The sequence below is a fragment of the Gallus gallus genome, chromosome 2, assembly GCF_016699485.2.
Source record: "Gallus gallus isolate bGalGal1 chromosome 2, bGalGal1.mat.broiler.GRCg7b, whole genome shotgun sequence".
Lineage (NCBI taxonomy): Eukaryota > Metazoa > Chordata > Aves > Galliformes > Phasianidae > Gallus > Gallus gallus.
The window spans coordinates 21,740,876-21,763,225 of record NC_052533.1 but is presented as its reverse complement, the minus strand read 5'-3'; the positions used below and the strand labels follow the sequence as shown (position 1 = coordinate 21,763,225).

General features: G+C 37.9%; 1 protein-coding gene across 5 annotated transcripts in view; it reads right to left on the bottom strand.

Annotated features, from left to right (window-relative positions):
- CDK14 (cyclin dependent kinase 14) overlaps window positions 1-22,350 on the bottom strand; it is a 312,933-nt gene that overhangs the window by 241,228 nt on the left and 49,355 nt on the right. For 2 of the 5 annotated variants that reach the window (XM_040693427.2, XM_015281964.4), the window contains exon 1: window positions 10,426-10,532. The exons of 2 other annotated variants lie outside the window; for them this stretch is intronic. In XM_040693427.2, the coding sequence (XP_040549361.1) occupies window positions 10,426-10,500 (75 nt within the window). In that variant the 5' untranslated portion in view covers window positions 10,501-10,532. Of the gene's footprint in view, window positions 1-10,425; window positions 10,533-10,685; window positions 10,815-22,350 lie in introns of those variants that run through there. One more of the 5 variants, XM_040693428.2, reaches the window with a different exon arrangement.

Genomic DNA, 22,350 nt, shown 5'->3' with positions numbered 1-22,350 from the left:
TCTAGGATAAACATGCCTAATCACCATTACATCAGGAAAAATCACTGAGCTACAGTTTCCTATGTCCCCCACTCCAACATCACAGTATTTATCACACCTCAAGGCATAATAGCTGCAAACAGCCCCATTTTTCTTCCCCATAAAAATTAATGCTGAAGAGCCTGAAATTCCAAGTTGATCCATCAGAGAACTCCATAATATGCTCCACTGAATAAATAAAAGTAAGCATGATTGCTCATGGAATCATTTCTAAGCAAAGACATCTCTTTGATTCACTTTGTATCATTTCAGGCAATGTTCCTTAATCTACATCTGGGTTTCATGTCGAAGAAATAAGCAAATATAGTTACCATTATACAATTCCAAAGTTTTTTTTTCATTTCATCATTATTGGCAAAATTCAGAGCTCCCAAGCAAACTGTATTCTTAGAATGAAAGGCTGCTGGATTAATTCATTTACAGTTTCAAATCTTATAGCATTTAAAGAGTGAAAGTAATCAGTAAAAACATGTAAGTAATTTATAGTCCTCATGGGTCATGCATTTTAAAACAGTCATGAATGTCCTCTGGATTAATTACCTGCTAGGGTACTTCGTAAAAGAAGGGCTGTCCCATATCACTGGACTTTATTCAGATGAATAAAGACATTCCCTCTAATGAAAAACAATCTTTTCTTAAGTTTTGGCATGACAGAACCAACATCTCAACACACTGATGGAAAAAATAAATAAATGTGTCTGTGTAGTGTAAAGACTTACTGCTCTAAAGCTCATCATGTCTTCTAGGAGGATGTGTTGTGCTCAGTTTTTTTCCCCATATGTAGCACTCTGCAAATTTTTGCTTTTGCCGTCCACTGTGTAGGTACTTATGCAAAACGTAAAGAAAATCAACATTCAAGTTTTGGTGCCACTCTTCTGTATTGGGCATTGCCACTGTGTACATCCTGGGAAAAAGTGGTCAGTTGGGTAAATACAAGAGTAAAGATCCAAAATTCTTACTAAAAATAGTAAGCAGAACATCTGAATTCCCCTATCTGGACTGTTTTCAACAGAAGTAGTACAAAAGGACCCTATACAGGGAAATCAGTGATCTAGCACCCATGATGGAGAAATAAAAAGAAAACTGAATGACTGGAGGCAAGGAAGTCACTTAACCTCTCTGCAATTTCATTTTTCTGTTTGTAATAACAATCCTGCCCCTGTCACAAGGAGAAACCAGGAGAACCAGGAGCACTAATTAATTTTGCAAAGCACTTGGGCTTTCGTAAGTGAAATGTTATGAAGATATAGATTATAATTTGTAGAGCCAAAGCCCTCTGGAAGGTAGCACAACAATCTCATTACTGCCGAGAACAAGATTTAGCACTTGAATTTAGCTGATGGATATAAGAAGGAAAAAAAATCATAAATAGTCAAGCGACTACTAACTCAACAACTGAATTGCTGAGAGCATACAGCCAACATTAATTTTACTGAAAAATCCTATCTGCATATAAGTTTTCATTATCTTCTATAAGCATGTTCTTTTACATCGTGTCTTGGTACCATGGCAATTGAGAAATACACGAGTCATTTGCAGATCCTGGCAGAACTGAAATTTGACATTTGCTACTAACAAAACATCATTTGGGAATGTTCTGGAGTACTATAAGTGGTTTTGTTCAAAATTAGAAAGGAATTGACAATGTTGGACGCTCATTCTCTTTGGAGGGAGCTATACTGTCACAACAGGCCTGGCACACGCAGGTGGCTGTGCTCTATACCGACATCAAGAAGGCTCGCAGCTGCCCCTGCAACAACCTCAGGTAGAAACCCCAGCACCAACAGACCAAGAAGTGAATTTAATAGGAAGAAAAACTGGGGTCATGCTATTCAGGAAGATCAACAAAGAATGAGCGATAAGTGAACAAAAATTTCTGAAAGGAGAAGTAGAGCATGTAATGCTACAAGACATAATCCGTGATTTCATACTGGAACAACCAGCACAGTCAAGCCCAAACTTAAGAGATGTCCTTCAGCACTCACCTTTCCCTGTAATTATATGCACCAAGCCTTTGGCTTGAACATTTGATGGCACAGCTACAAAGAATAGTGAGAGAACTCAAGTAAGACATAAGAATAAAGGGAAAAAATGAAGCAGAGAAAGAGAGCAATAATCATGGAAGGAGGGAGGGAAGAGATGGTGTGGGGAAAAAAATGGTGGGAAGACATGGCCTGTCCTGATGGCCTGCCATTTCTGTCTGGTGACCTCGAGGCTAACAGGCTCTACTATGTCCCAGAACTGTCATGCATATCCTCAGGTAATATTTATTTAACTTCACATGGATACAGCAATCGCTGTGTTAGCTATGAACTAACAGCTACAACTGAAGAGAGAGCCCTGAGACTCAGAGTGGCATCCAGTGATATCACAGGATCCATGCTGCACCTAGCACAAACTTGCTCATAAATCTGTGAGACAGCCCATCTCAGAGGCTTATTCCAAAAATGGCCTTTTTATTTTTGAACTCAAAGCTGATATTAAACCAACTGTCTTTGTCATATGGAAGAACGCAAATATAAAAAGGTCACTGGAGTGCCAGATGGAAGAATTTTTGAACTGAAAGCTCTGACATTAATTCTCTGATTGTCTGAAACACAGAATTCAATGAGCAGATTAAATGTCTGTGCTGAATTGCCAAGTGTGAAACAAGTCACTCTCATATAAAGGCCAACTGATCAGACCTGAACTAAGAGTCCTATAATCATACCAATCTGAGAAGTTTAAACACCTGAATCAAGAAAAAAAAGTATCATACTGGAAGTTACAGTGGGCATTGCTTACACAACTTCCCAGCCAAACTTGCAGTATAGCACATACTTATTCTGTAAATGAATACCTAAAAATTAGCATGATTGGTGAATTGAGCGTGATCCTAGGGGTGGGGAATTATTGCACATGATTATATGTCCCTTGAACAAGGCAAGGTGGAGCTGAGCATTTCTAAAATTAATGTTTTTGTTCTGTTCACAGCACAGCTTAGCTTCAGAAAAGTGAGTTTTCAGTCCATTAAATTTGATGTTCACGGAGGAAAAAGAAAAAAGAAGTCTGATTTGAAGAGAGCCCAGACTAGACCTTAGGTGTAGAAAAGCCTACATATGTCCTTGCAGCAAATCCTGTTCTGCAACAACAGCAGTCAGGAGTCACCTAAGGACAGGGTCTCAGCTGAAGGTCACCCAGAAGTCCTGACAGCCTGTGACATACATTAAAAGAGACAGAAACTCAATGGAGCAGATCTAATGGGGAGCGTCTCTCTATTTCTGTACTTATGCCCTACAACAGCTATGCTAGCATTGAAGGCTCCAGTAAATAAATTATTTCTTTTACCTGCCTGATGCTTGGGTTTGATGCAAATTAAGTATCACATTATTGAGGTTCTTCATGGAATTAGCACTGGGCTGCTGGCTCCCATTGCCCCAGTTCAGGACTTGCTGCACCCAGAGTCAGAAGGGCTGGTCCTCCAGGGGCCAAACAGGAGGGCAGAGGTGGCAGCATGGCAGATGGCCGCCTGCAAGTCGCATTCACCAGCAGCACCAGCAAAACTGGGGAAAAACAGCCTGAACACATATAGGCTCCCATGAAATCGTGGCAGGTGGTCTCTATATTATTTTGCTTAGTTACTCTGTTGTATCTGTTGTCTAGCCTCCCTGTAACCATATGAACAGCATTTAAAAATAAAGATTAAAGGAATATATTTTCAATCCTTTTCCCATACCAACCTCCTGCTCCAACAGATGGCTCCATGCGCCACTGTGAGTTTATGCAGTTTTCCCATAAGTGCATTATTAATAGGTTTTTTCTTTTTTATGAACATTATATTGTCTGAGTTCACAGATATATATTTTTATTTTATCCTCCAACACTCCCCCCAGTCATACAGTAATCAAGGGCATATCCATAAATGCAGAAAGTCTTCCCACTACCATTCTGAAGTGTGAGAAATCTTGAGAGACTTGACAGCAAAATGCCTATTCTTTCTAAATTCTGAGGCTGTGTCAATAGGGTTTCTAAGAAAATAAATGGTAAACAACTCCATGACTTGAAAACAAGTTTTACTTAGCTTCCTTAGGCTCCTTTGCCTACGCTTGCAAGCCACTTGATTCTTTTACGGGTATCATTAAGGAATTGCATTTGAAAATAAAAGCACTATTTGTTCTCCTAGAAGCAGAGACTACAACAGAAATACCACTGTTGGACAGATCTGGTCATGCAACTGAGGATATAAGACCTGAAATCAACTATAGTATTAAAATTCAACTAAGTTTATTTATGTGGTGAGTCTGAAGTCAGATTAAAACAATGAGATATGATGAGATAAAAACTTGATTTATAATTAAAATGAACCAGAACATTTGCTTCGGACTGAAAACCAGTCAAAGATTGTTTTAAGAATGCAAGACTGAAGGGTTCTTCTCTTATAAGAAGAAAAGAGGAAAGGAATAAGTTATACAATCACCTTTCCAAAATAAATGCATTTGCAGATGGAAAGATTTTACAGTCATTTGCCTTCATTACACCAAAGCACATGCTCTATAGTCCATTGCAAACCAATAGGGATCTCACATACTACCAAAAGACCCTTATTAAGTACATTTAAGTAAAAGACCCAAAAAATAATCCAAGACTAGAGTAGTAAATTAGTTTGGCTCCTTTTTCCTCCATTCAGACCAATTCCTTTATAAAAATATGTGCATATATACATATAATTACTTCCTTCATCTCTACCTTTTATTCTTCTTCCCTTTCCTTCCTTCCCTTGCAAAGCTCCTTCTTACTAACTTTACCAAAAGCTAGATAAAAAACTAGGTAATGACAATTCTTCATTACAAGTTGCTAGTGCAATTCAAAGTTTCATTCTAGAACTAAGAAGGAAATATCTCCTACTCTTAAGGTGCTTCATCCCTGAGGTCAACAACCTTACCACTTAAGAAATGTAGCTTCCCAGGCAAAGCAATGTCACAAGGAAAGACAATCTCTCCCAGCGATGCCAGATCTGGTCCCTTACATATTATTTCCAAGCCACTGAATGTGACAAGGTATCCTCTATCATATCAGTATAAAGATATAGCAAGAAAAAAGAAAGCTAAATCTTTGTCATTACTCTGTCACCTGAATACCCTTCAAAGATCTGAAATAACCTGTATTCCAATCCCATCTCCCAGAAGTCTTAGAAACAGCCATCCATGACCTTTCTGCCAATATTTTCTTTTATGAAAGTTTGAGAGTTCAGATGAGGATGACAAGTCCAGATTCACACACTACTAAATGAAGAGTTCTCACCTGTGTTTGGATCCAATACACCTATGTGTTGTTGTTGTTGCTTTCCAGATAAAAGACCTGGTTACACAACTCTTCTAAACTGGAATGAAAAGTCTTATAGAAATTTTCCAGCAACTACTGTAAATTTGTCAGACTTGCAGTAGAACAATACCTTGCAGAGCAATAAGTGCAGGAAAGCACAATGAAACTTGCTTCTCTGTACATAATATGCTATGCTGGGAAAAAAAATGGCAGGATTTCTGCAAATGTCCTACATCTCATAATTCAGGATTTTGTCTGAGGCTCTAATGAAAATTGTAACAGCCAAATTTATTCAGCATATGAAGAACACTCAAGGATATCTTCTCTTGCAAAGATGTACAAGGCTTAAATGGAGAGGTTTCAAAATGACAGTGAAAAGAGTTCATTATAAGGACAATGGTAATTTTATGAGAATTTTCTCAACAGCAAAGAGATAATGTTCAATTTTCAAAAAACTAGGTATCTCAACAGAAAAGTGAAAACCGCTGCTGCTTCTTTGATGAGTTCAAGGGAAAACGTGTGTTGCAGTAGACTTATGAGTGTGCTCAAATCAGTTCCAGAGAGAAAGCCCTAGCAGTAGAAAACAATCAAGTCTGCTGCAGTCAGTGGCAATTTGTGCCTCCAAAGCTGGGAGTTCATCTCAAATGACTTGCAACAAACAACAAAATCCAAGCAGTAAATTGGTTTAAAAACTCACGTCTAGAATCCAAGTAAGAACACCAGTAAGAAGTCCTCTATCTTTACAGCACAGTAAGTTTTTCATGAAAACGCTTCACAAAACTGAGACTGACTGGAGTTATTTTACGAGTTTTTTTCTTATATGGCTGCCTAACAACAGTAAAAAAAACACTTTGTAACGACACCTTTTTAGTATCTGGACTACTTGGACAGAAGCAGGTAATTTCTTGCCTACCTGCAAGTTACAAATGGCAGTTCCCCCACTTCCCCAGGTGGCATCAAAACCAGACACCCCAAAACTTCCCAAAGCAACTCTTCTTCATGACATAACAATATTTGTATCCGATATTTTATTAAGAGAAAATATTTGTTCATAGAGAAAAATACTATTTACATAGAAGTCTGGGAAAACATTTTACACACATTCTCTACAGTTTTGAATACTACTTCTTCACACTTCTACAACGATTTAATAGACTGAAAGAGGTTATATTCAAAAGTACTGAGCCTGTAGGACTAGACTGCATCACAGATGAATTAAATGAAGCTGAGCCTTCACAATACACAGACTGACACTACGCTCTTATTTCTAGTGGCTTTATTCCCTCACTGCTCTTTTCACAACATTTAGTATTTTTCTCTTCAGATAAGTCATATACAATTTAATATTAATAAGCATCCTACAAAGCAGAACAAATATAAATAACATGAATCCAATACAATTTCCTGTATAGAATGATATAAACTGGGTCAAATTCTCGCTGACATGCTCTCTGCAACTAGTTTAGATTACTTTACATTTATATAGAGTCTAACTGAAGTTTATCACAAATCTTTTTAAGTCAGAAGCTACAATGGATTCCATAGTCATTAAGACAGCAAGCTCTACTGCAGCAGTAACTTACAAAAAAATAATAAATAATGAAAACTTTTGTAAAACAATGCAAAAATCCCACCAATGATTTTAATGCCATTTCTGACCAACGTGCCATTATACTACAGTTCAGAACTCAGAGGAAATTCAGAGATGACCCATCTACCTAAAAATATGATACAAAAAGGAGTATGATCTCAATACTTACATTTAATAGAGGGAAAAGTGCAAACTTTATTTTTACAGAGGTAAAATGTTCTGCTTATGCTGTCGATTCAAAATTCTGATAAAAAATGAGGTTACTCTCTGAATGCAACAATCAACACAACAATAAGTTGCTACTTGACCACTTGCTCTTTTCTAAATTGCTAAATCCAGAATGGGCTTATATTAGGACATGGAGTGGAAGATATCAGTGAAAAACAAATAAATCTTGATCGAGTGTGGCATAATTGTTACTTTTGAAATAGATACTAAACTTAGGTCAAAAGCAAAAAGTAGGCACAGACAGGTATTGATCAAACTATAGAAAAATAAAGAAGTACACAGAAGCTCTTCATTATAGATGGAACTGCTGATAGAAGACGACCTGACTTGATTGTTGGTGGTGGGATTTTTTTTACTTCCAAAAAGTCATTAGGAATCTTTTCCTTAAATAAGCAACTTTCTGTTTGTGTACCTTCCTGACAAGGTTTCAAATGAAAGACATATGAGAGATGCTGAAAGCCATTCTGGAACTACCTGAGGGAATTAAAACTCTGAAAGCATTATATTTAACCTGAGATTCTTGATTCAAGAACTGAAGTGTACAGATTTTATATAAATAGAAGGATGTATTTTAAAAAATACATTTTTCTTTAGAAAAAGGCTTTAGAGAACTGGTATAACACAGTCTCCTTCCCCGTTGTTTCAGTTCACATTTGCCAGGATACTCTCCATTTCAACACACTATGTAAGATATAATTATTAATCTATTGCTACCTGAAACATCCCAGGACCCCAATGGAAAATAACCCCAAAGCTGTCTGGATCTGCAAAACAAGATTACATTGATGCTCCTGTGTGCTTTGAGGAGCACCCTACCACTCATATTTATAGTCAACAAATTTTCCAGTGCAAGACCCTCACCTGACCCAGGCTGAACATTTCCACAAGCTCTGTTCCCCACAAATTCCTGCTGACCACATGGGTCAGACCAGGCCAACGCATTGAAAACAGCACGAGGCAAAATGCTCAGTGGTAGCTGGAACTGTGCATGGATTTTCCTTAAGAACAAAATGATCTCTTACCTACGACAGCTGGATGCCACCGGAGCTTTGTGACTCATGCTTGTGGTGCCTGAGCCAACCACGAGTTGTGATTGACTACGGATTTTTGTACTGCAGTGTAATCACAAATTCTTTTGATAGTACTATCCATTTTCTTGTCTGCGGGGTTTCAGAGAAACAAGACTGGCCTGGCAGAGAAGAGCGCCTATCCAAGTGGGAAGTAGCACGTAGGTCAGCTCTTTAAATAGCCTGTCTGAGCTTACAGGTTTCAAGAAAAATAATAAAAACAGTGTGGGGCTTTTTTCTTTCTTTAAGTTTTTCACAATAAAATAGATTAAAAACAATGAGGTGACCACTCTTGCTGCAGGACTTCCAAGCCATGCTAACATCATTTGCAAAGAGATACAGAGTTGACAACCCAAACTTTAGTATGATCCACAACTTTTTGAAACTTCCTATCTGGAATTATTGAGGATAATAAGACAAATAATCATTTCTTAGATAAGCTCTAATCTCCATATATGATCGTAGTCTCACTACAAAACTGATTCACACAGTGAAGGTCATAATCTTTATGGAGCATTCAGCAGTACAGTCTATTGAACTATGCATATCTTACATTTCCCACCTGCATGCATAACTTCTGAGCAAGTTTTCCACATTATATTTTTTGTCCTAACGTATCTGGGATCTGTGTTTAACTAAATCTTAGCATAAAAAAAATCCAAAGCATTACTGATTTCATAAGATCAGAAAACTAAAATGCGTGAATCCCAAAGACAGCAACACAATGGACAGAGCGGGTGGTTTGAACATCTGGGGAGAAAATCAGTTTGAGAATCAAAAGCTGTTATTGGACAAAATGGCTTTCAGATGTATACGTGGATAAAAAAAAGCATGGCTAAGAAAAACTCTAATTGAATATTTTCTTTAAAGAATCCCACGCATCTAAGAGCTTCTGGACTTTCATTGCTTGTACAGAGTAAAAGCAAACACAAATGGCTGGATTATTTCTATGTACCAACCAATGAAATATGTACTAAAGGTATGCAAAAGGTCTGACAGTATAAGCAAAGGAAAACTACACACACACTGTAAACACTTGCAGCTACTGTAAAAGAAGCATTTGAGGTTATTCTGAAGCCAAAAAGAGGCATTGCTACTTTTTCGGATAAAACTGTGCAAGTTTGTATACAGTGTGAAACTGCCCACTTCACATCACTGACACTGCAGTAGATACAGTATTACACATTTAGAGAGTTGTTTTTAAATAAGGAGCACCAGGAAAATAATAACTAAAATTTCAGAAAGCAATTGATAGGACTAAATCTTCCCCCTTTAATAGTATTTAGTGACTAAGAAAAAAAAAACCCTTAATTGGCAAGTACAGAAAAAAACAAACAGACACTGCTGTCAAATTAGCTATTTGATCCCACGTTGGTACACAACTGATTGCTTTTTGGATTATAATTCACACACTGCACAAAGCATAAACATGTTTGCCTAGAAGTAAAACTCCCCTGCTTTTACCCTTAACCATTAATAGAAAAACACATATTTCATCACTTTACCATTGCTACCAGAGTTGGCTTGCCTTAAGTACTAGAACATATGGTAAAATACATTTATTGAATTTCTGTTGAGAATAACCTATGACTTGACTTATCTGTCAGCTAAGACATCAAAAATATTTCAAATTATTCCACACAATGGCCACATTTTAAACTATCTTATATGAATCATTAGTGCTGCTTTCCCCCCCCCTCTCTTTTCCTGAACACACTGCTTCCTGAAGCTCTCATGCATGTTGAAAAATTCCACTAAGACCCAAAACGCTACCAACGCACTCCTACATAAGCATTCAAGAACAATTACTTAAAATGACTCCCTCACTATTTGTTGTATTAAATAAAGACAGCGTGTGATAGAAATAATCACAGAGCTTCATAAGGCAAAAAGATATTCCGACGTCCATGATATAGCCTGTATTTAGAAGGGATCATTTTAATTTTATCTCCCCACATCAAGCAGATCTGTAACTGATAAAGACATTCATTCGGATCGAGCAAGATGCACTGACTTGTTAGCAGAGATGAAGAAGTGGCTGATCATGTCCTTCACTCACTTGTCCCAGAGGGCATTCAGCCAAGCATATATCAGAAAAAATTGCCCATACTATCCTCTTAATGCAATAATAAATAAGGCTGCTGGAGAGAGAAATACAAAGCAGTAGCAAGAAAAGCATTGCTTTTAAGCTTCTCCTACCTTTTCCCTGATATTTACAAACCGCAGGCAGCGCTGCCGGGGAGTCTCACTGGGGTGGCTGCCGAGAGGTCTCATGTGGCATCCCCAGCTTCCCACCGCCTTCCTCCGTCTGGATTTTAAGCATTCCAAAGAAAACCCACCCTGACATGCACAGAACGCATCCTGCTCAAGTTGGAAGCATGTGATAACTAGGCTTCTGGTTTAAGCAGGAAAGCTCAGCACTCGCCTAATGCCAGGCATTTAAACGAGCCCCATCTTACCGTTGTGTTGTTGCCTCGATCAGGTCAGATCTGCCAGCAACTCTTTGACATGTCTCTGGCAATGTTAGTGTTTGCAGCCAGGCCAGGCTCATTCAGCAACTGAATGAATTCACAACATCTTTCTGCACTAGCAAGCTGAAACGCTACGGCTGTACTACAGCTAAGAAAGGGGGAAATCTAAAGCAGAAAACAAAGAAATCCCTAAAGACAGGCTAATCCCAGTGGAATAAAATATAAAGGGTACAGATGAGCACCAAGGGTACGATATTTCTCAGTCTAAATTTCACCAGCAATACCATGCTCTTTCTAAAACCAGGTTTTTTTGTGTGTTTTTTTTTTTTTTTTTTAAACATATGATGGACTTGCCTGTGGAGTTCCCAGAAAGGCAGACTATCCAGGCTCTGCTGCAGCACTGCAGCCAAAGTAACCATGCATATGCTATCTAGGCAATTTACAGCAGTCTTTTTGAAAAGATATTGATTTACAATGCAGCAGTGCCTCAACAGAATGCAGAGCTGCAGCCAAAATAGCAAATGGTGATTTCAGAGGAATTAAGCAAAAAACCCAACATTCAATCAAAAGGAGGCAACTAATCATCCCCAATTCAATTATGTCCCAGTCCTGAAGGAAGCCAGCAAGTTCTCGAGTGACAAATGACGTTAAAACAATAACCTAAGGGCATCTGGAAATAAGAACTGCGAATGCCACTGTCCACTTCCACAGGACAAATAAACATGAAAAAGCATTTAAAATTTATTGAGCCAAAATACAAACTAGAAAGTTAATTCTCACGCTGTAACAATGAAATCTAATGTTTAATTTATGAGCATACAAATATACAGAGCTCTGAGTAAGTGACAGACACCTATGCTGTTCTGGGAAGACACGGCTGAGCCCAAGCAAGCTTGGGTGTGGTACAAGGAAAAAGAGGGCAGCAGAACAAACCCACGAGGAAGGCTTCTCCAACAGAGAGGCAGCAAATCTTCTCCATCTCCTACTCTTACAGCAGCCCCTGCTGGTCTCTGCTTTAGATGGCTCCTGGCTCCCCAGAATCCTCCTGGGGCTGTGGGGGCACTGGGCAGACTGTGCTGGGAAAGGGAGCAACCATATATCTGTATTCAAAGCCAAGGAGAAAGAGCATATCCTGAACAGGCAGAAACATCTGCTTCACCCAAGGCACAGGCAATGTTAAGCACAGACTGACAGCATTTGTACATTACAAGGAGGGGCAATTAACCCAGCAGGCAAAACACAACCCTAACTCATGACTGGGCAGATCCAGTGACCCACACTCACAGACCAACTTCAAAGATGTGCCCTTCTGTAGAGTCCCACTTTGAAGAAAGCACAGCATGCCTGAACCCTATGCTTTTGCTTGAATTCTACCATAGTTACTAAGACATGTTTAAATACTTCTCATTTCCAGGTTCACAGATAAGCCTAGCACCAACAGCTTAAATAAAACTTGAATGACATAGAAAATAAAGCAAAATGTTCCCAAAGTGAAGTAAACTTGTTTGTTGCCCTCATCTATTTCCCATTCTTAGTCATAGTGCATATTCCAGAAGACTATTCAGTTTCCTAGGTTGGTTTTTAAGCAGATAGAGGCTTCATTTCACCTGAGAAAAAATGTTCCACTCCAGGCAAAACTTTTCTCGTCAGGTGTCTCAAATGTCAAGGTCCAAAGAAAACTTGAAAAAAGCTTTCAAAATGAAATGATGAGAAAATAGATTCAAAACATTTGGATTTCTTACACTATCAACATCAAATTGCTCTGAGGAGGAGGGAAAATACAAGGATCCTCAGATAAAAGAAAAAGGTAGCTGGTAAGTAAGCACCTGCAGAGACCAACACGCACCAGAAGACACATCACAACAAGCACAAAGTGGCAGACAGCACACAGGGAACAGGAACACAATGCTTTCCATTCCAGATGCAAATAAGATTTTGGGCTCAAGGTGGGGAAACTGAAAACAAGCCAAACAGTCTACAAAGTTATGAGATCTGACTCAAAGAAGCCAAAATCTCCCTTATTATTTTTTCTACATTAAAAAAAAAAATATCATATTTCCCTACCATAAACACTCAGCTGGTAGAAAGAAAGTCTGAAAAACAGAGCCCCTTGTTTGTCTGTAGGAGATAGAGCATTTGTTTCAAGCAGTCTGAAGACAGCTTCAATGAAACTGAAAATATCTATATTAGATGACAACTCCCTCAGACTCACATAACAGCTGAGGTAGGAAGAAACCACTGAAGCTATCTAGTCCAGCCCTGGCTCAGGCAGGACCCCTAGAGCAGGCTACCAAGGATGGGCAGGTTGTTACAGTCAGCTGGTCCCCAGTGTATACAGGTATCTGAGGTTATTCCTCCCCAGACACTGGACTTTGCACTTCCCTTTCATGAACTGCACGAGATTCCTGTCAGACCACTCCTTCAGTCTGTCCAGGACCTTCTGGCTGACAGTAAAACCCTCACACGTATCAGCCACTCCCCACATCTTTGCACCATTGTCAGACAGACTAAGAGTATGCTTTGCCCCGTCATCCAGGTCACTAAGAAAGATGTTGAACCCAGTAGTGATCAATGGGACACTCCGCTCTAATTAAACTTCATGCCATTGGTTACTATCCTCTGTGCCCAGACAGCTTTCAATCTACTTCACTGTCTGCCCATCCAGTCCATGATTCATCAGTTTCTCCATGAGTTTTAGAGATTAGAGGAAGCCATGCTGAAAGCCACACAGAAGTCTAGGTAGACAATTTCCACTGCTCTCTTCATCTACCCAGCCATCCATTTCACCAAAAAATTAAGAAGCTAGTCAAGCATGAAGGAGGGGTTCCTTTCCCCTCAGAATTCAAGCTGACAACTCTTGATGACTTTCTTGTCCCTCACATGCCTGAAATAATTTTCTAGAGTAGCTCCTTCATCACCTAAACAGTGACAGCCTAAAACTTGAACATAAGAATTTCCATACTAACATTCAGATGAACTTCTTTACAGTAAGGGTGACAGAGCACTGGAACAGGTTGCCCAGAGAGGCTATGGAGTCTCTTTCCATGGACATATTTAAGACCCATCTGTACGCCTACCTTTGCAATCTATTGTAGGGTACTTGCTTTATCAGGGGTCCCTTCCAACCCCTGCAATTCTGTGGTTCTATGATTAAGGTGTGGCTGACCAGCCTGTAGCTCTGCAAGTCTTTCTCCTTGCCATTTTTGAAATTAAGGATAGCATTTACTTTCCTTCAGTCCTCAAACATCTCTCTCAGTCAGCACAGCCATTCAGCAATTATTGACAGCGGCCCTAATGAGGCCTCAACAGACTCCCTCAGCACATACAGGTGTAACCCATCAGGACTTCAGTATGTCCAGTCTGCTAAAATTTTATTCTCTAAAATGGTCCTTTTTCATTGACAGTACATATTCCTCGCTTCAGAATTCCTCCTGGTCTCTAGAATCTAGAGATTCCCAAAAGTGGATCATATTAGTAAATCCTAAGGCAAAGAAGGCATTTGGTACCCCAGTCTTTTCTATGTCCTATGTCACCAGGATCCCTGTCGCATTCAGCAGGAGACCAAGATTTTCCCTAGTCTTCATTGTTCCATTTATGTACTTTAAAAAGCCCTTTTTGTTGCTTTTGACATCCCTCAACAGAATCAAATTTCTCTGGGCTTTGGCTCTCTTAACTGCATATCTGCATTCTTGGATAATGTCTCTGTATTTCTCCAAGGTCACCTGTTCTTACTTCCATCTTCGGTATGTAAACTATGTTTGAATTTTGTCAAGAACTCCATGCTTATTGATGCAGGCTCCTGACATTTTTGCTTGAATCCCTACTCTCCTTAACCCCCCCCTTCCTATGTGCTAGCACTAGTCCCATCCCTACCTGTACTCCCAACCCCATGTGCTGACTATGATAGAACACAACTTGGCTGTAGCACAAATATATGCTTGCTTTCTGCTCATGAAACCACAAACTGGATTGGGAAACATGGCTGGTAGTCAGAGGCAGTCTAGAATTACAAGTGGAATGTCATGCCACTACTTACATTCCAAGACAAACCTCAAGACATTTGACTAGCATTCAAAAAAAATTTCTTACACATACAGAGTCATCTTTTGAGCTTTTCAAGATAACAGATGTACAGTAATTTGCAAATTACTATACTTAGACTGATTGTACAGTGTCAAGGTTCTGCAGGTTTAGTTTGTTGACCATCAATTCATCATTTATTAATAGTGTACAGTGCAAAGAATATCCATAGTTACTTTTTTTCTGTGGTCATATTACATATTGTCCAAATATAACTGACAAGTAAGGTACTCAGTTTATTACTTTACATCATCCAGAACAGGACAAAGCACATGGCAAGCCTAACTGTAATACCCCTCCCTCTGTTCCATGAAGTAATAACCATATGTAAGAGATGTGCAAGTATCTTACAAACAAGAGTTTAATTTCTTCTCATAGAAGAAAGCGCATGACCAAGAAAAGCCAGAGCTCAACACTCAGCTTTCAATTTTAACCACCACCAATGAATATACCGAAGAAAAATAAACACACTGTTTTACTTGTGAATGTGATTTGGCAAACTAGTCAGCTACTCTATAAACAGATAGTATTTCACAAAAACCAATCTAAAAAGATGGTTAGCATGTTGCATTCAGAAACACTGGAATGGATGAGACTACTCCAGTTCAGTTTCCTATTATGATTGGCAATCACAAAATCTCGTCTTTTCTCAACTGATCTGTTTGGTTTTACTTGAACACAGGAAGTTTCGTACCAACATACAGAAGAACTTCTTTACGTTAATGGTCACAGAGCACTGGAACAGGATGTCCAAAGAGGTTGTGGAGTCTCCTTCTATGGGAATATTCAAGACCCATCTGGACGCCTACCTCTGCAACCTATTGTAGGGTACCTGCTTTAGCTGGGAGTTGGACTTGATGATCTTTTGAAGTCCCTTCCAACCCCTGCAAGTCTGTGATTATGTGATATAACAATAAATAATACTCCTCCCCAGCCATGTTTCATATCTGCCAAAAAAAAATAACCTATTGCACATGGGCATAATTCTATCTTGGCTAGTACTGTCTTCATACCTTTGTAATACACTAAAATTATGCTGTTAAAAAAGCGTCGAATCTGAAAAGCATACGTAGCTATACCACAGCAGGCAAAACAACCTGTATTGTGTTTGCCTGAATTCTTCGTCACCAACTTGAATGATAACAGTCAAACAGAATCATTCATCTTTATCATTATATAACTGTCAAAAGCGGCAACATTCACTACAGAAATAGATGTTCCTTCTTAATATATTAGTAAAGCTCTCCACAGAAATGCACTATAGCTACTAAGAATTATGACATACATATATATACACACACACACACAACCTCATGTTCAGGTGCAAACTCAATGTTACAAATTAACAAGTAGAAAGCAAAAGAGCTTAGACTAATAATGAAAAAAATCAAGTCAACAACTCAGTTACACATTTTTTTCAAAAACACCACAAAGAATGAAGTAAAAAATTCAAATTTGTGCAGACTGTCTAGATGACGACAATCAGTAAGATGGTTTAATGGAGTAGATATAATTAAACCAACCTATCCACAACACAGTCCATAAAACCACATAGCCGGCATTTCTCACATTTATAATAAAAAATAAATTCTAGCTAATCAGAAAGGAGTAGCAATGCTTCTGTGACAAAATTTTCACAATGAATACTGGAGATACAGTTACCAAGGTTTTCTTTAGGGAGAGTTTTAAAGAATTAACAATAGTTTTTTGATATCTGTAAGTATAATCCCCAGGGAAGAATCTCTGAAAATGTTCCATTTCCAAGTTACGTTTACTCCTACAGTTGATCCCATACAGAGTTGAAACTCAATGATACCCCATTTCAAAGTCATCTATATAGGAGAAGAAAGCTTTCTGTAAATGAATTAAATCTTAGCATAAAAAGACATGTTCACTTTCATCACTTTCTCAAGTTTAAATATGTCACACGCTGAAACTCTAGCCTCATTTGAAAGCATTGGATTTTTAGCTTTCTTTCATTTTCACTTTGAGAAATTCACATGAAAGACTTTGGTGGGTTTTTTTTTTTTTTTCATTTCACCTAGCATCTTTCTATAATGTGCGATTAAAATAAATCAGTTTTCCAACAAAAATAATAATCTACATATAAAGTGCAGACTATAATTGTTATAAAAAGATACCAAGCCAAATCAATCCCAACAATCATATGTTGTAGATAAAAAGGTAGAATAAGTCATGTGTATACAGTGCCCACTTATAAAAATCTAACTATACTCCTCTTCATCATTATGCATTGCTCCTTGGAGCCAAATTATCAGTCCTTCAAGCTTTTGCTATGTGCTGAGTTCACCATACAGTCAAATAGTGGATTCATGTTATAAGAATAATAAAACAGTCATATTTAGATGGGAAAAACTGTTGGCTCAGCTCTTGCCCTAGAATTAACTACCATCTGACAAGTGAGTGACTTCAACTCACAAGGGCTGTTCAGTAACCTCTTTCCCCCTCTTGCAGGCTTTATCAATGAGGATAATCAATATTATAGGTGAAAAATCTTCTGAGAATCACAGCAAGAAATATGTGATCTATGAATTCAAGTTCCAGACAAAAAAAAAAAACAACATCATCTCTGCAAAGGACAGAGGCTATTTAAAGTTAGCATCTTACCACTTGATAGCCTGAAGTGAATCTACACTAAGAAATGACGAAATACTGAAGGTACATTAAAATTGAGATGATGCCGTCAACTACCTAATGTCTCATTTAGAATATTTTCGTAGAATTAATCAGAACTTCTGAGAGATTCCTATGCAATTTATGCAATATGCATAGAAACAACCTCTGTAGGATACCAGTTTGATAAGGTGTTTTCAAAGCCCAAAACTTAATCAACCTTAAAGATTAATTTATACTGCATTTACTCAACAAAAGACACTGATGAGTGTTGAGGTGAATATAAGCGCTCTATTAAGTAAAGATGACTTGTTTGGCATTGAAGGTTGATGGAGTACCTCCATAAGAGTGAAGACTCTTACAATAAAGCTGAGAGAGCAACAAAATAGAAGGCAAGTGAGAAGAATATAATCCTTCACTGTGAAGAGAGAACTGAGGAAGGATTATAGTTTTTTCTCATCTTCATGACTATGTATTTACCTGAGGTTTATGTGCATATAATTCCCATGGAATCCTTGTACCACAATGTCCCTAAGTCCTGTTCTTCCAGAAATTTAATACCAATATAGCAATCCTGAAGGTTAGGCAGGGAGAATCTCTCAAGACATCTTCTCCAGGCTGAACCATCTGATTGGTTCTGTTTTCAGAGATAAACGTAACTGTTAATGAATGAACCTCATAAAAATTTATATATATTTAATCCTAAGTGTTGTGTGGTATTATTCTAGACTCCTTACAAGCTTGTTTCCTTTTTAACAGGTCAATAACATATTTATATTTTTACTCTTTACAGTGTACAGTATTTTTACTCTTGTACAGTGTAGAGCTGTGATAAGTACCTGAAGAATCAAAGAACCACAGAACTGTTGGGGCTCTGGAGATCATCCAGTCAAATTTCCCTGCTAAAGCAGTTTCCACAGAGCAGGCTGCATGGCCTTAGATACCACTGACAGGTCACAAGCAGTCAATAAGAAATATGTGACACTATAAAAGGAAGTTGATTAGAACAATCTATAGAAAACAATCATAGAAACTCATGATGGGGAAGAACAAATAACTGGTTCACACCCATCTCAGATGTCTTACTAGATTCTACATGTATGATGCACGTGTGTGTATAAAATGTATACATAATGCTCTGGTCTGGCTGCACCTCAAGTACTGCGTTCAGTCTGGGGCCTCTCACTACAGGAAAGACATACAGGCCCTAGAGTGTGTCCAGAGAATGTCAGTGAAGCTGGGGAAGGGTCTGGAGCACAAGTGTCATGTTCAGATCAGCCGAGGGAGTTAGTGTTGTTCAGAGATGCTACAATCTTTCAGCTATGTGAACAGGTCATTCCTGTTTTTATTCTGTATAACAAATCAAAAAAACTTTTTAAAAAAACATATTGTTAATATTAACTTAATTAAAAGTTGTTGGAGAAACATACGCAGTAATAATCATACATGATAAGAATGTAAGTTCATCTAGCTCATTTCTGAAAGCAACCAAGTTTGTAAAAGGATAAGGATATATGCAATGTGATCTTTCCTCCTGTCCTTCTCTAGACACCAGCAGCTCACTAATTCAGAAATTAAATCTAGACCTAGACCTATCCTACCCAACTCTGTAATCCACTTCTGAAGTCATTTATAACTTGGCTCCAGGTCATAAAGAGATCCACAACAACATGTAGTTAGAAAACATTTCTTCTCTTGAAATCTAAACAACAACAAAAAAAACACTCTGGTTATCTCTCCGTAGCATCTAAAACAATGTTGTGTGAGTATTCCCTCTTCCTTAGCATAAATTCAGTTTGTGATCAGTCTTACAGGGTAACATCTCATCCTCTCCCAGCTCTTAGTTTTACATTCTAATGGGTCTAATTTCCTCTTCCTCAAGTGGAAGCTACATTACACACCTAAGTGATCATTCTTGTTTTCTCCCTCTTTTGCTGTGTTGTTTTTGCTATAGGATGCTGGCTTATATTTCATAAGTAATTCACATAAATTTGATTTTTACAATAGCATAATGGCTTTGTTCTCCTTTATTTTCCTATTATTTACTTACTATTTAGACTACTGCTGAACATTGAGGCAAAATGTTCAGCCTATTATCCAATGACCCTATGATTCTTATCCAGAATAACGTAGATTTGCTTAGATTCACTATAACACATGCACAGCTGCAGGTAAGTTTTTTAAATATATCATTTTGTAAACATCTGCATAAAATGCCATTATCATTTTATCATCCAATGAGTCTATACTCCAAAATCCTTGAACAATTTTTGGCATTTAACTAAACAAACTAAACATTTAACTAAACATACCATTTTTCTATTCCTTTCCCATGTCTTGGTCTTCTACCTGAAGAGTTAATTGCCATTTGTCTCCCAGTCTCAAAAGGGTATTTTGTTACAATTTATTACAATTACAACCCTTCGTAAGTCTGATGACAGGAAAATAATAGGTTACATGGTGGCATGCTACAAGACGGAAGGAGGTGCTGACCAAATTTTATATATATATATATATATATATATATATATATATATAAAATAAAAACTCTGAATACCTGATTGAGTGACACTCTTGGACAAGAGTTTCACTTCAGTCACCCATACCACTGTCCTTCATGGATTAAACTGGCACACACTAAGGTATATTTAAAAAGCCGTGTAAAAGCTCTATCTGATGCAATATTGAGTCAAATGCTCGAGGGAAACAAAACCAAAACTGCAAGTATTGCACTAATATTTATCTATTCTTCAGTTAAACGCAAAGTGATAGGTTTGACCTATAAAGCCCTTTATTGTTTGGGTAATCAGCACCCTGAAGACTGCTTTTCATGTCCTGCTTTATCTCAATATTTCAGATAACAAGGTTGCATCCACCTGGGCATTCTCACTGAAGAGCATTTCAGTTCAGAACTTGATAAAGCTTTAATGCATGTTGAGCAGCTTATCTATTTTCCCAGAACATGGTAGGCAAGAAATAGAAAGCACCTGAGAAGGACTGAAGTCAGAACTGTAGAAAGGATAAGAGAAGAAAAAAAAAAAGAAAAACCAACTTGTCCTCATACTACAAAAGCAATACCTACAAAATACAGTGACTGGTAGCACAGCTGCAGCACCTTCCATGTTCACAGAGCACTCCTTCTCACACAGTTTTCTCCCTAAGCTTTATTTATTTATTTATTTTTACCTCCTCAGACTGCCTCTTTCAGCATCTGCATAGCAGGACCCCACTTACAGGATGTTCCCAGGTAGACTCCCCAGAGGGATTCTGCCCTCCCACGTTCTTCTGAACCAAGAGAACATGAATTTTCATGTGATGAGCATACAAATAGCTACAAAGGTCTGGAATGGATTCATACATGAACTGATTTGTTCCATTCAGCTTAAGAGCATTTCCTTGACTGTTTTCCAGGAAATTGAACTCCACTTCCCTTCTAACAAAATGTACGTACTGTCAAGAAAATTCAAGAGGCCTGAAGGGTTTCAATAATAAAACAGGAGCAAAGTTTCGGGGGGGAGAAAAAAGATTTTCTGTATTCTTGATTTCACATATTCGGTAATTTCTTGAATTTCAGTTGAGATGGACAAAGCAATCAAAGTGTTTCAATTTAGCAAATTCAAATGCAAAAACAAAACAAAACCTTTATCTTAGTTACATGTATGGGAATAATAACACTTGATTAATCTACTTAATCCTGTATCTCTCTCTTGCATCCAAAGACACTCTATCATGAGGCAAGACAAGAAATGAAGGCCTCCAAAAAAAGGTGAATGTTTTCATAGATCTAATGGGTTAAAGGGTGCGATGTCTTGTTCTGCTTAAATCACTACTACAGGATTAACACAAAAACATTTCAAACAAAGTCCATAAAATTGTCAACAACATAGTTTTAAGTGAGAGCTATCCATAGTACTGGGGGTGAAGCAGGTAGAGTTGGGGGATACATCTCTCCTGGGGCATGTTTGCTTGCACACTTACTGCCTTCTTCAAAATTCAAGCAAGACTAAACTCACTTGCAAAGTTATCTGTGGAAGAAAAACTGGTACTACATTTAAATACAGACTGATTTAGAAGAGGAATACTATGAGAAGAATTCTTACTGCATCATAAAACTAATGTGAAGCCCCTTAAATCAGACATTTTCACAGTCTAAGAGGTCCCGTAATTACCCACACACTGACAACATGAAAGATATGGTTCTCAAGCAAAATAATGCAAGAGAGCACAGTTTGTTCACAACTTGTACGTTAAGAAACTTTGGTTATGAAGTAGGATCAGTGACATCCAATTGTTCTATTGTTCTTCAAATTATTAAGCTGTCCTCTTAAGTAAAATTTAAGAATTTCATCAGTATTACCATAGCAGCCTACTCACTAAAATAGGACTCCATTACACTACTCAAATGCAAGAGGGAGGGAATCCCATGTTTCTTGGCTTCCTATTTCAGTGGGGAGGTGGGGTGGGAATAAAGATACAGAACAGAAGAGAGGTTAGAGAACAGACTAAGAAAATTGCAGTATTAACTACTGAAATGGAAAACCTAAAAGGGAAACTTGTAGCAAGACACATACTTGTCATTTTTAGTTGTGTGCTCTTGGTCATAATGTATATTTTCTTTCAGTAAAATGTAGCTTCATTTTGCCCTCTGAACAACATAATTTTTGCAACTATTGTTTTTCTCATGCACTCTACATACTCATTCAAATAAAGCATTCCATCTTCAGCCAAATTATTCCTGCCTTATGTAGCGCCAATGAGGAGTAATATGCTTCCCACATGACAATTAGGAATTCTTTACGTAGCTTTTCTGATGTCACACAGAAAAAATAGCCTCATCCACAATAGATGTACATGTGAATCCCCTTTATATTGGATAAAACTCACTCTGTTTACAAAACCTATTATGAGATTTGGAAGATAAAAAAATTACCATAAAAAT